Source organism: Plecotus auritus, assembly GCF_963455305.1.
Source record: "Plecotus auritus genome assembly, chromosome: 4".
NCBI lineage: Eukaryota > Metazoa > Chordata > Mammalia > Chiroptera > Vespertilionidae > Plecotus > Plecotus auritus.
Window position 1 is genome coordinate 162,058,990 of NC_137775.1, and position 15,686 is coordinate 162,074,675.

At 40.0% G+C, this 15,686-nt stretch overlaps 1 protein-coding gene across 1 annotated transcript; it reads right to left on the bottom strand.

The window, feature by feature from the left end:
- Window positions 1-2,842: 2,842 nt before the first annotated feature.
- Window positions 2,843-4,162, bottom strand: FAM237B (family with sequence similarity 237 member B; the record flags this gene model as incomplete). Its single annotated transcript, XM_080665024.1, has 2 exons — window positions 2,843-3,122; window positions 3,772-4,162. 2 exons carry the CDS (start codon window positions 4,160-4,162, stop codon window positions 3,088-3,090), a joined length of 426 nt encoding a protein of 141 aa, XP_080521150.1. The 3' UTR covers window positions 2,843-3,087.
- Between the last annotated feature and the right edge of the window lie 11,524 nt (window positions 4,163-15,686).

Genomic DNA, 15,686 nt, shown 5'->3' on the forward strand with positions numbered 1-15,686 from the left:
TACCAGCATGATGCTACTAAATTCAGAGTTGGGAAGACATGCATAGAATCTACGTTTATTGTCAGATAAGAAATAATCACCCATTAGGCTCCAACACCCTACTAGGCCCATAACAGTGATAGGCTTCCTCTAAAATGATGAGGCATAAATGCTATTACATGAATAAAGCATGTGTAGAACTAGAATCAGTATCTCTTGGTTGAATATCATTTTTGTCTGTAATATGACTTGATAACTCCAGATTGATTAGAACTGACTATAATCCAAATACTCAGGGACATCTGTGAACCTTTCCCCTGCCATGTACACTGAGTGGCCAGATTATTATGATCTCTGAATGTATAATAATCTGGCCACTCAGTATATATATGAGGCCTGGTGCATGAATTTGTGCATGGGTGGGGTCCAGCCAGCCTGGCCAGGGGGAGGGGACATGGGCGGCTGGCCGGCCTGCCTGCTGGTCGAACTCCTGGTTGAGGGGAAAATTTGCATATTAGCCTTTTATTATATGGGATATACACTGAGTGGCCAGATTATTATGCATTCAGAGATCATAATCTGGCTACTCAGTGTATATCTTACCTATCAAGAAGAGGAGAGGTAAAATAGGGCAGGTGATTACCTCGTATCCATTTAGCAGGTGAATAAATGTAGGTGGGTGGAGGGTAGGAATGTTGCTCAATCCTGACCCTTAGACTTAATCCTGACACACAGACAGACTGCACCCAAGTTTGCCTATTACAATTCCAGCCACCTCCAGGGAGTGAGTGAATCCGTCTGTCTGCCTCACAATGTCACTAACTCTGTAAGTCTCTGTCTCTCTTCACATCCTGTGCTCCCACACCACTCCCCAGTCCTAGGGATGTACTGCCTCGCCTAGGCAGCCTAACTAAAGGGTGGGCAGTACATTTCCTTCCATGAGTCAGTTGAGACAGGGATTCAAATGCTCAAACTGAAACCTTAACAAACTAAGTGGGGAAAAAAAGTCAAAAGAATAAAAAGGATGGAGTTTAGTGAGCACCGATGAAAGTGGCTTCAACACCCTTCAGTAAAGAGATTTTTACCATATGAGGGAGCTCATTCCATGGTTAAACTCTGTTAGCCAGTGATTGCCTATATTGGGTGAAAACCAGTGAATAATTAGGCAAATAACTTTTGTTCATCTGGTACATTTTATATCACAGGACAAAACTACTAAATCTTCTCAGGTAAATTATCCAGTTTCTTTAGTCATTCTTATTTAATCCTTCCAGACTTGATGTATCTGGCCAGCCACTTCCGAAGTGCTACAATTTGTTATTCCTCTGTACTTGACTGGACTTCTAGTATGTAAGTAAGTAAGTAAATAAATAAATAAATAAGTAAATAAAATTATCTTGTCTTGCTGTATAGCATTGAATTTTTGGCTTCAAGCATTTGCCCATGGGTTGTAAAAGAGAACTGTTTTCTAAGAAAAATCATAACCTTGTGCCTCTACATTCAGAATATGAATTAGGCATCTTCTTGGATATCTGTCTGGTTATTTTTATAAGAAAACATAAGCCCTCCCTCAAACCAGTTGATTTTCTTAGCTTAAGGATCTACCTTTCATTGGCAAGAAAAAATATTTTTAATCTAGGAATTTATTAGACTTATGACTTCATATTCTTTGCAACCAGTTATTATATAAAGCTCAGTTGTATGAAATAATATTTATAAAAGATACCTGAAAGCTATGCAGTCCATTCATTCTTTAATATTAATGATTCTTAACCTGGGGTTTATGGGCAGACACACACATGTACACTGAAATTATACACAAAATGATGAGTGTGTGTATATATAACATCTAGTAAAGGGTCTATTGCTTTATCAGATTTTCAGAGTCGTCCTTGATTCAAAGAATGTCAGTTCCCCTCACTTACTTCAAAGTTTATTCTTTGATCAAGTCAAACCATCAGAGAGCTGCATACTTGCTCAGTATTATTTTTGCTGCTTTTAACGTTGCTTATATTTATTGCACTTGGGTGTGCCGGCATCAGCCTGCATTAAGGGGAATCTGTCATTGTCATGTTACTTGAAAGCAGTGCTGTACACAGGCAGCCATTATGAAACCCTATGGGACATATTTCTATTGGCTCAGTGTCCTAGGAAAAGCTGGGCTTCTCCCAAACATGGTGCTTGGTTTTCTTACCAGCATTGTGAATATTGAAACAGCTCTTGATCCCTCTTCACTTAGAAAAGTAGAAAACTCAGGCCACATTTACAGCTACCCTTTATCAAAGGTATAGGTTTTTATGACATGTATTTTAAAGTGTTGATCTAAACTAAAACTGCATGTTATTAGTTTCCTGTCTTCATTACCCATCATCCCAATTTCCTCATCTACTTCATGTTGCCCTACTATTTGGTATATTTCTTTAAAGCTTCAGATCATTTTTGGAATAAGATGTGAGATATAAATAGGAAATAAAAAAATTACTGAGCTAACACCTAAAGACAAAAATCCCATCAAACTGCACTTTACTAAAATAAAGTTTCTTACTGCCTTTCTGTTTGTTATTCCTTTGTATTTTATTTTTTAAAAATCTTTATTGTTTTGTTATTCCTTTTTAAAAATGAAGTAACAAAAACAAGAAAATACAACATACTTTAATACATAAAATGGCTCGATGATGAAATGCACGTATCAAAGCCACACAGTACACTATATCAAAATTAAATATTTTAGGACAATACTGGAATTAGTCTGGCACAATTTTAAAATCAAAGTTATGTATAAGATACCTTATAAAATTGATTACAATTTTACTCCATTGAGTGTTGCATAAAAAAATGTTACATTTGCATTTTAAGTGGAATTTTTAAAAGATGCTTTATAAAGATGCCTTGTAAGTAAGAAACAACAAATCACCTGAAAAGATGGAAATGATCATCAATGGCCATAAAGCAATTACACACATCAACAAAAATACAACCATCAATATTAAATAATTAGAAATAACAATTTTGATAAATACTGCAGGAAATACTTGACCTCATTAATACTGACAGAGTTAAACTTTCAGGTTGGTGTCGTCTTGCTGGAGATATTTTCCATGTTCTCTCTCACATGTAAAATACACGTTTGGTAAAATCCAGTCCTACAAGGTTACAGAGGAAAAATTGTGAATAATTATTCTAATATGACTCTTAAGATTCCATCCTTTTAAACAATTCTATTAAAAATTAATTTCCAATGTCTAACAATTTCTTCAACAAATGAAATATGAATAATTACAGTGTTAAATGACTTTCTTATGAACTATATATGGGGGGAAATCCTATATAATAAGAGAGGAATATGCTAATTATCCGTTAAGACCTGAGGCTTAAAGACCGGATCACGGATCTGCAGGAGGGTGGGGCAGTGAACTACCTAGTGGGAGGCAGAGAGCTACAGGAGGGGGTAGGGCAGCAAGCTATGGGGGGGGGGGGGCACAGGGAGCTACAGGAGGGCGGCAGCGACATACTGGCACATGGATTTATGCGCAGGGTTACTAGTAAGATAATAATTCTAATGATCTATCAAAGTGTATTATATTCCAAGGTCATATAAAATCAAGTATTTGTATGTCAGAGCTCTTGAGGTTTCTACATAATATAAAATCAGTAAAAAATGGAAATCGAAGCTGATCGTATGAGGAAAAAATATGACAAGTTTGTTGGATAAACTTGAAAAATCAAAATGATTAAGTATTGAATTTTTAAGAAAACTAAACTGTTATTCTCTTAAATACACATTTAAATTACCTCCTGTTATCTTCTGTGGAAAATTATACTTAGGAGGCATCACCTGTCTTCTGCCCATTCCATGAGATCTTGAAAGCAAGCAGTCTACATACATGTCCCAGAAATCCTGAGCTATGCTTAAGAAGACATTGTGATATCTAGGCTGCTGGAATTTTTGCAAGAACAACATGAAATTCCAGAAAGCATCCACATTGTACTCTATCTTGAGTTCCCTGAAATCTATCAAAGTCAAAGAGCAAGCATTCCAGCACTGGAGGTCAATGTCTTCTGTGATCCCTGAGCTGGCGCTGGCAAGCACTCCCTTTTGAAATTCAAAATCGGCATTAATCAGATTGATCAGCACCATGCACCCCAGTGGTAGGCAGAACCATCTTCTTGTGGCAAAGTCCATATTCTGTACTGAAAAGAGAAAGAGAGTGAGAGAGAAAATATATTGCTAACTTAAAAAGAAAATTATCAAATTAATGATCTCTTTAAACCTAAAAAAAATTCTAAATAATACATATTCGTTTTTGATCCATCTAAATTGGCCTACTATGTACTTGTTGGTTTTCTTCTAAGTTGCCGACTCACAGACCATCCTTGGAAAGGATATTACAATTACAACTTGTTTACCAACATTCTAATAAACAGTCTTCAGGAGCCACTGAAATCCAACACATGTTTATGAAGATGCCATAGATACATTTTATTATTAGAGCTGGAAGAAACCTTTAACAGCATGTGCTCTAACCTCCCTTTACAGGTTGGAAACATTCTCAGTGATATGGCTCTGTAAGGGCTCAGGTCTCCTGTCTCCCTAGTCAAGACTCTGACCACACACATTTCAACTAAGTGGATCTAAATGCAGCCTATTATATGTGTAACCATGAGGGAAAAGTTTACCCAAATGGTGTAACTTTAGGTTTCAAGGTTACTGATATTGAAATGTTCTTTCCTTTTTATTCATTGAAAAGTATTTGTTATGCATGGAGGGTCCGGTGGGTCCCTGGCTTCTCCCAGTTTGTTCAGGAGCTGGATGGCGATTAACATACATCCATGCAGCACGAAGACAGTAAAGGCGATACAAGCTAATATGACATGGAGCAGGGCCAACGATACTCAGCAAAATCTTGGCATTTTCTAATGGCTCTTTGCACAACTTTCCCTGCCAACTGATAGCTCAGTAAATCAGCCTAAAAACACCTCGGTGGAAGTCGAGGACTGAAACTGGCTTTGAAGTGCCACAGAACTACCATCTCAGGCTGGCATTGGAAACGCCCCCGACACAAGCTTGACAGCCAGGGTGGAGGAGTGCGGCTGTGCAAACAGATCCAGAAGACAGGACTCACCTCCTTCCCCTGTATACCGCTGTCTGCCACCTCCCCCCCAAAAAGTTAGGATGAAGAGACAAAGCAAATGAAACTAATTCAGGTTCTTAAGGTCGTTTCACAACGTCGGAAATTATACAGATTAGTGACAGTGGCCACTTTATGAAGATCTAAAAGGGAGGGGCTGGGTATTAGGAGAGAACCTTTCCCCATGACTTTCAGGCAACGCTCCCTGACCACGCCCCCCTCCCGGGTGGGGTCACCTGGACGCAGCAGGGCTCCCGGCAGGAAGGGGGTACCTCTCGTCCGTGTCCAAGCGCGCGTCCGGGCGCGGTGAACTGCGTGCGCTGCACTCGCCAGGGGAACGCGTGCTGCTCCTGCCTCTGAGGGTCAGCAGGTCTCCACTCTCGAGGGGGGAGTCCCAGCCCTGCAAGCCCTCACGCCCTGTCCAGCTGGACGCACCCCTGGGGCAGGCGAAAGGCGGGAAGCCGGTCTGCTAGCGCTCTCCCGGCGCCCCGAGCTCACCAGCTGAACTGTCTCTCCGCACCACGCTCGGGGCTGGGAGGCTCTGGGTCTCCAAAAGCGGTGCCGTGGTGCTGCTGCTGCCGCGGGGCTCTGGACTCAGCCCACAGCCAGGAACGAGCTCCTTTTCAAGGGACAGAGTGAGGGGGCGTCCCGGAGGCCCCGCCCGCACCTTGCCCACCTTCCCAGCCCCGAGATCCCGGGGGCCAGCGCCTGCGCCAGCGCCTTGGTTCCGCCTCTCCTCTCTCCGCAAATCACAGCGGCTCGGGTCTTCCTCCTTCTCCGATATTTCTTTATTTTTCCTTTCCCTCCTTGAAAAGAACCCTCAAGGCAGTAGTCTACATACCCAAGCTGTCTCCTCCCTCTACCCTGCAGCCTCCACGCGCTGTTCTAGGCAGAGAAAAAGTTCCCAAAAGTTGTTGAGTTGTATGAGTTCTTTATGTATTTTACTTAATTACTCTGGGTATCAGCTCCTTATCAAAGCTAGCACTTAGAAATATCTTCTCCCATTTTGGTTGGCTGTGGTTTTTCGTTCATGGTTTATTTAAGATGGTTTTAATTTAAAAAAATGCTTGACTTGGGAAACATTTGCTTAAGATAGGTTTTGTATTGGATATAATAATAAATTAGATGGATTAATTAACTTGACCACCTGTTAAATATAAACTTCTACATGAGTTTATCATAGCTATTTTTAAATGTATTGTGTGTATGAGTCGCACCCCTGCACCTTCTTTTTTGCTACAATAAGATACCTTCTCACTCACACCTGTTAAATGGCTATTATCAATAAAACAAGAAATAAGTGTTGGAGAGGATGTGGAGTCAAGGGAAACATCATACACTGCTGGTGGGAATGTAAATTGGTGCAGCCACTATGGAAAACAGTATGGAGGTTCCTCAAAAAATTAACAATAGGCTCTGCCGACGTGGCTCAGTGGTTGAGCGTGGACCCATGAACCAGGAGGTCACAGTTGGATTCCCAGTCAGGACACATGCCAGAGTTGCAGCTCCATCCCCAAGGGGGGTTATGCAGGAGGCAGCTGATTGATTATTCCTTTTCATCATTGATGTTTTTGTCTCTCTCTCCCTCCCTCTCCCTTCTTCTCTCTGAAATCAATAAAAACATATTTTAAACAATATAGTTACCACCTGACCCAGCCATCCCTCTTCTGGGCAATTACCCCTAAAAATTTGAAAGTCAGAGAAAAGGGGCCTTGGAGACAGGTTCAGGGGGTGAACCTGGGATGAGCTGCTGCTGCCCATTGTTGCCGTGGTTGCAAGTCTCCTGGGGTTCCTTAGAGGGAAAAGGGGGAGGGATGGCCTGTGCGTGCTCCCCTGGGACCTTCATCTTGAGCCCATTTATGTCTCCCTTGCAGGTGGAAATCTTAGGGGAGGTCTCAGGGGAGGCTCTCAATAGAATATCCATCAGATTTCCAGGGGTGCTCTTTCAGGGTCCTGGTATCCACGGATTGGTCGGGGCCAAGGCAGGGGATCATTAGTCAATGCAGCTGGTCCTGAGGTCAGCCATGGAGTCACTGGTCTGGTTTTGCTGCTTTTCTGGGCCTGGAGCTGAAATACAACTGAGGCCTATATGTTATCTTTAGGGAGGAAAAGGTCAAGGGGTTCTAAACCACATGAGTAGCCATATGAAAAGTCATGGGGTCCAAGCTGCATGACCAGCAATTTTCTATGGGAGGAAAGGTTACCCTGCAGCGGGGGGCGGGGGAGGTCTTGTTTTCCCAGTTTTGCCCGTTGCTAGGCATCCAGGGCTTTCTGCCCTGGTGAGTTTCTGTATCTGGCCCATCTTCTTTGCTCTGCTCATGTCTGTCTTACTACCAATAACACTTTATTTGTAAAGATATATGTACCCCTATATTCATTGCAGCACTATTCACAATAGCCAAGACATGGAAACAACCTAAGTGTCCCTCGATGGATATGGTATATATATATATATATATGTGTGTGTGTGTGTGTGTGTGTGTGTGTGTGTGTGTGTGTATATATATATATATATATATATATATATACACACACATATATACACAATAGAAATTACTCAGCCTTAAAAATGGTGAAATATTGCTATTTGCAACAACATGGATGGATCTTGAGGATTTCATGCTAAGTTGAATAAGTCTGATGAAAAATGATAGCCATATGATTTCACGCATATGTGGAATATAAATCAGAAAGCAGCAAACAAAACAAACTCATAGATAAGACAAGTATGGTGGTTATCAGAGGGGAAGTGACTAGACTTTGGATGGTGAGCACACTGCAATATACAGACGATGCATTACAGACTTGTATACCTAAAACATATAGAATGGTACTAACCAATGTTACCCCAATAAAGATAATTTTAAAAGAAAATGTGATTGACACATGCAATGAAATGCTTTTTAAAAAATCATCTTCACCAGAAGCAATATAGTCATCACTATCCTATCATGATCATCCTGTTCCCAGTATGTTCCCATTGTCCCTAGACTTCATCTCTTGAGTTATATCAGAGAGCATTCTCCCTTTCTCCCCGTCACTTTTGACCCTGACCCCATTTCAGAGTCCCTTCCACTTAATTTAGCCTTACTTCTGCAATTAGGTGTTCATTTTCACTACATTACTGCGCACTTATTTGTATTTGTCGTCTACTACATATGTTGTCTTTTTTCCATGAGAACCTGTGATCTTCCCTATGAATTTATAAAAATACTATCTTTAGTTCATGTGGTTTTTTTTTTTTTAATGACTGACATACAATACAATGGGCACTCAAGATTTTTAGCTGATTTCTACTTCATATTCATGATAATTCTCTTCACTTAGAAGTTTTATCAGCTTTCCACAAGACACACCCAAGATTTCCTGGGTTAGTCAGGCAGTGGGCTATTCATTTGTCCCCATGCTTCCTGCCTACCAGTCACTTAGTTGCAGTTCTGTCCTACTTGTGTGTAGCCCACTTCTCCTTTATGCAGCATGCTTCTGCAGGAAATACTGCCCTCCCCACACCACACGGAATTCAGAAGAGTACTCCGCACAGAGCAGGGACATGCTGACTGACTAATAATGCTGACTGTCTACAAAAGAAAAAATGTTCAGTTCATTGACTTTCTGACTCATAATGAAAGACCTTAATTTAAAACATCTGCAATTGCAATTGCCTCTAGTAAACCTTAATAAGAATGTATTTATCAAAGTGTGATTCAATGACCTTGAGGGGGGGAAAAGAGCAGGAAACTAAGATGAAACAAATAAGTACCCCACAGAGAAAACAAGCAGTCCTTGGCTGCTGACTAATTGAAGGGAAAGAAGGCATTATTTATTTATTTTTTTTCAGGAACACAGGAGACAATGATAAAATACTGACTCTGCGATAGGAGAGAGAGAAACGTTCCAGAGAGAAGCTGAAAAAAAGATCATTGATCCTTACTCCTGTCCAAAAGGACCATGGGTATAAAATATTTTGTTGTCACTTTTTAAGAAATGTGAGAAATAAAACTTTGTCTTAGGTTTAGTTTATCTTTATCTTGAGTTTAGCTAAAACATAATGATGTGCATAAACATCATTATTCTAGGATCTTCATTATACTGTTTGCATTTTCAGTGATTTATTTATTTTTTTTATTTATTGAAGACATCCCCCAAGTTACCCCCCTTTGCCCCCCTCCACCCAGTTCCCACCCCACCCCAGGCCTTCCCCAAAGTCTTGTCAGTGTCCATAAGTTATGCATATATGTTCTTTGATTAATCGCTTCCCAGGTCCCCTCCAACCACCTTATTCTGTTCCACACATCCATGCCTCTGGATCTGTTTGTTCATCAGTTTATTTTGTTCATTAGCTTCCACATATGAGTGAGATCATGTGATATTTGTCTTTTTCTAACTGTTATTTCACTTAGCATAATAATCTCCAGTTCCACCCATGTTGTCTCAAAAGGTAAGCACTCCTTGTTTTTTTACAGCTGCGTAGTATTCCATTGTGTAAATGTACTATGGCTTTTTTTTATCTACTTATCTACCAGTGGGCACGTGGGCTGTTTCCATATATTAGTTATTTTAAATAATGCTGCTATGAACATAGTGTTGTATATATCTTTTCTGATTGGTTTTTTGAGATTCTTAGGATATATTCCCAGAAGTGGCATTGCTGGGTCAAATGGCAGTTCCATTTTAAATTTTTAAAAAATAATTTAAAAAATATTTTTTTCTTTTTTATTTGTTAATCCAAGTATATATTTTTCCATTGGTTTTTAGAGAGGGGGGAAAGAGAGGGAGGGAAGGGAAGAGAGAAAGAAACATTCATGTGAGAGAGACACAACAGCGGGGGATTAAATCTACAACCCAGGTACCTGCTATTGACCTGGAATTGAACCCACTGACCCTTTGGTGCACAGGCTGACACTCTAATCACTAAGCCACAATGGCCAGAGCCCATTTTAAACGTTTTGAGGAAACTCCATATGTTTACCACAGTGATAATCTGCATTGTACTAGGGCGCCCTTTTCTCCATATGGTAGTTAGCATTTGTTTGCTGATTTATTGATAGTAGCCATTCCGGCAGGTGTGAGGTAATACCTCATTATTGTTTTAATTTGCATCTCTCTGATGATCAGTGATGTTGAGCATTTTTTCATATCTATTGGCCATCTGTATGACCTCTTTGGAGAAGTGTCTATGCAGGTCCTTTGCCCATTTCTAAATTGGATTGTTTGTCTTCCTGGTGTTGAGTTGTATGAGTTGTTTGTATATTTTGGAAATTAACCCCTTATCAGATGTATCATTGGCAAATATGTTCTCCCATACAGGGGGTTTCCTTTTCATTTTGTTGGTGGTTTCTTTTGCTATGCCAAAACTTTTTAGTTTGATGTAGTCCCATCTGTTTATTTTTTCCTTTGTTTCTCTTTTAATAGAAGATGTATCAGTGAAGATACTGCTACATAAGATACCTGAAATTTTACTGCCTATGTTTTATTCTGAGATTTTATGGTTTTGCGACTTACATTTAAATCTTTTATTCATTTTGAGTTTATTCTTGTGTATGGTATAAGTTGGTGGTCATTTCATTTTTTTGCATGTACCTGTCCAATTTGCCCAACTCCATTTATTGAAGAGACTACCTTTACTCCATTGTATACTCTTGCCTCCTTTGTCAAATGTTAATTGACCATAAAGGTGTGGGTTAATATCTGAGGTCTTGGTTCTGTTCCATTGGTCTATATGCCTGTTCTTATTCCAGTACCAGGCTGTTTTTCTTACAATGGCTTTGTAGTATAGTTTCAATGGTATTGTGATCCCTCAAACTTTGTTCTTCTTTCTCAAGATTGCTGAGGCTATTCAGGGTCTTTTTTGGTTCTATATAAATTTCTGGAATATTTGTTCTAGATCTGTGAAATATACCACTGATATTTTAATAGGGATTGTGTTGAATCTGCCTTGGGTAGTATGGACATTTTAATTATGTCAATTCTTCCAATCCACGAGCACTGTATATGCTTCTACTTGTTTGTATCTTCCTCTATTTCCTTTTTCAATGTCCCAGATTTTTCCAAGTATGGGTCTTTTAGCTGCTTGGTTAAGTTTATTCCAAGTATCTTATTTTATTTTTGTTATTGCAATGGTATTTGGGATTTTTTTTTTAAGTTTCTCTTTCTGAGTTCATTATTGGTGTATAAAAGTGCCATAGATTTCTGGATGTTAATTGTGTATCCTGCTACTTTGCCAAATTCAATTATTAAATCTAGCAGTGTTTTAGTGGAGTCTTTAGGGTTTTCTATGTACAATATCCATGTCATCTGTGAATAATGAGAGTTTTACTTCCTCCTTTACAATTTGGATGCCTTTGCATTTTTTTCTTGTCTGATTGCTGTGATTAGGACTTCCAGTACTATCTATATATATAAAAGCCTAAGAGACCATTATGACTGGTCGACCGAATGACCAGTCGACCAGTCACTATGACTCACACTGACCACCAGGGAGCAGATGTTCAATTCAGGAGCTGCCCCCTGGTGGTCAGTGCGCTCCCACAGCCAATCTCCCCCGATTGGCCCAGATCGCTGGCCAGGCCAAAGGATCCCACCCGTGCGCGAATTCGTGCACTGGGCCTCTAGTGTCGAATAAGAGTGCTGAAAGCAGACATCTCTGTCTTGTCCCTGTTCTTAGGGAAAATGGTTTTAGTTTTGGACCATTGAGTATGATGTTGGCTATAAGTTTGTCATATATGGCCTTTATGATATTGAAAGGCAGGCCACCTGCAGAAAAAGTTGTGTGTACTTTTTTACTGTCTTGCTATACATTCTAACTGGCTAAGGAATTGGAAAGCTGAAGGAAGAGATTTTGTGGGAGCTAGAGAATCTGTGGGTTGGGTGCTGCTCCATGTGAACAGGGTGAACAAGGTGAGCCAGAATGTCAGTAAGTATACACACACACACACACACACACACACACCACACACAAACATACTTGCACTCATGCATGTGATGGGGCAAAATAACTCAATAAACTCAACTTTCTGATTCCAATCATCCAAAAGATCCATGTAAAATTCTTACATATTATGACCAGCACGAACATAGCAGGGTTATTAAAATAAACTTGGGCTACTATTGTTAGTAAAATGTGGGGCTGGATAGATCATAGTTTTGACTCGGTGACAATTTCTATGTGCCTAAATAAATAAAATGAGTTAAGATTATTCAATTTTATGTACTATCTAATTCTGCTATAATCTTTTATATCTAGCCTCACAGTAATCCTATCTAATAAAAGAGTAATATGCAAATTGACCTTACTTCTCTTACATCCACAAGCCATGCCCACCAGCCAATCAGGAGTGAGTATGCAAATTAACCCAACCAAGATGGATGCGGCCACAGAGTGAACAGGAGGCTTGGGTTTCCCTGGCAATGGAGGAAGCCAAGCTTCCTGCACACCCTGACTGGCTCTGGACTCCACTCAAGGCTACAAAGTTTCAATTATAGAAGATAAATAAATCCCAACAAAAATGGCTGTGGCCACGGAGCAAGCAGGAGGCTTGGGTTTCCCCGGCAATGGAGGAAGCCAAGCTTCCTGCACACCCTGGCCAGCCCAGGCCTCCGCTCAAGGCTACAAAGTTTCAATTATAGAAGATAAATAAATTCCAGATACCAGGGCCTCCTCCGCTTGGGTTGCCAGGGTGCGTGGCCGGCCTGCAAACCACCACAGGCCCCTCACCCAGGCCTCCCCATGCCCCAAAGGAACCCCCACCCTGATCCAGGACACCCGTCAGGGCAAACCAGCTTGCCCCCACCCGAGCAGCAGGCCTCTATCCTATCTAATAAAAGAGTAATATGCAAATTGACCATCACTCCAACACACAAGATGGCTGTCCCCATGTGGACACAAGATGGCTGCCACAAGATGGCCAGCAGGGGAGGGACCAGGTCTGCAGGGTAGGGCAGTTAGGGGTGACCAGGCTGGCAGAGGAGGGAAGTTGGGGGAGACCGGGCCTGCAGGGAAGGGCAGTTGGGGGGGACCCAGGCCTGCAGGGGAGAGCAGTTGGGGGTGACCAGGCCTGCAGGGGAGGGCAGTTAGGAGCTAACAGGCTGGCAGTTAGGCATCAATCAGGCTGGCAGGGGAGTGGTTAGGGGGTGATCAGGCTGGCAGGCAGAAGCGGTTAGGGGCAATCAGGAAGGCAGACAGGGGAGCAGTTGGGAGCCAGCAGTCCTGGATTGTGAGAGGGATGTCCGACTGCCCGTTTAGGCCCGATCCCAGTAGGCAGTTGGACATCCCTGGAGGGGTCCCAGATTGGAGAGGGTGTAGGCTGAGCTGAGGGACACCCCCCCAAGCATGGGCTTGGGGGGGTGTCCCTCAGCTCAGCCTGCACCCTCTAGTATTTTATAAGAAAATATTTGCTTTCTTGTTGCAACACTTTAATATATTAGAAGGAAGTAATACAAAATTGGCGTCATTATTGGTTTTTCTCCTATGTGGATTGTAATTTCTATACAACATAGATCTCATCTTTTCTTAACAAAGTGTTCATCAGCTAATAAGATACCACTTTTCTTTGATAAATGGTATCTATGAGAGAATTTTCTGTCAGAAGTCTTACATGGCAAGATTACAATATTAACATGTTTTCTAAGATAAAGATTCACATGAGAGATGATTTCTTTAATGAAGAGGCACAATCATTCTTAACTACTGGGGAGAAAGTTTACACAGTAGGTGAAGAGAAGTGCAAATTTGAAACTAATGACATACAATAGAGCAATTCTCACAGTCCAAGATTGCCTCATAGAGGTTTACTGGAAGGATTAATACTTCCTTTACATTTCAGAAGGGATTTTTAAAAAAGGATAAAAGAGGTGGGAAAATCATCCCCAAATAAATATCAAATGTTAAAAATTGATATAACAAATATATATGTTATTGTAATAGAAAAGATGTAGAGAAAATATTATTTTAATACCTTCTCCAACTGCCTATAACTAAAATTAAGAAGAGAAATGACAAGAGTTTGGGATTATGCAGAAAAACCAAAAGAATAGAAAATAATGTGAGCATGTTTTACTTAAATTCAATCCCAGTCCCAAATTTTATATTTCCCAAAAAGGGAATATTTCAGAACATTGAATGACAAGTTGTAGCTGACATATCAAGATGAAGTAAATGCTTCATCCTAAAGTAAGATGTCAGACCCAAATTCCTATTTTTTACAGAAATGATCACAAAATTATTGGACTGCTGAGGTCCTCCAGCTCCAATGGGCAGGGAGTAGGGGTTGCCTGATCCCTTCCTCATGCTCATTTAGATGTGCAGGGGCCTCCAGGAATCCTGCTGAGAGCGCAGACTGTCTTACCCTGCAGTGGTGAGGCATAATGACTGCAGTCTGCCAATGCTTCTTTCTAGAGAAGAATATTCTAGCTGGCTACTTTATGATGCGGTAGTATTAAAGACAAACTGTACATGTGCTGATATAAACATTCATTTTCTTATTTTGAATTATTCTTTAAAAATCGAAGAATTCTATTTTACTCTAAATGGCTATTGCTTTATGAAGTATCAGTAACAAGCAACAAAGAAAATGGCTTAGGTACATGAGAATCCTGAATATATTATTGATTTTCCTGCTGCATGAACACTCTTGTTTTGGACAAGCAGGAAGCATCATTATCAAAGGGCTTCCTGACAATTCCACTGCCATTCTTATACCTGTACATGATTAAAAGAAAGTATATAAAAAAAGAAAACAATCAATGACTCATAGTATAGCAATTTAAAATATTTTTATTCCTCTAGTACAAGTGGTTGATAATGGGGGTCTTACAAACATGATTCAACTAATTCTTAGGATTGCTATAAATATTTCTATGAAAGTAACCTTTCAATGATACACTTCCTATTAAAAACAGGATGCATTAAGAGCAAAGTAAATTCATGTTCTTTAGGAATAAGTTTTATTCACTCACTGAATTCTGGTATCAGAAATATTAAAATTTGCTTCTTTCTTTCATTAGCACCACTATTCTGCTTTATTATTCTTGCTTAATAATTCTAAAAATCATGGCAGTTTTCTAGCACATAGCTGTGTGTGTGAGATAAATTAGTTACTCAGTGATAGTTATATGAATGGATGAATGAACAAACCATAACTCCTTAGGAAGAAGACAATAAGATAAAGCCACTTCTTTTTTTTTTTTTTTTTTACATAGGTTTTATTTCAGGACAAAAATTATATGGCCTAAGGCCCTAACTTTGACAATACTACATTTTAATTTAGAGAGATGAAGAGCTTACCTGGTATATAGCTCTCAATCCACTTGATTTAATTGTTCAATCCACTTGATTTAATTGTACAGTGTAAGATGCCAACTTATAATGGTTCTCAGAGTAACAATATTTTGAATAGCATGAAACTAAAAGAATATTTGATGTTACTTTTGGGGATCATAAGGCTAATGAGTGAGAATAACTCTATGCCCCACTTCAGGTGATTCATATGTCAGGGGAGTTAGCAATCCAGCTACTGTCTTTCTTAAGAATAAATAAATTAATTAATAAATATTCAGAGAACATATACTGAGTCCAAGGCC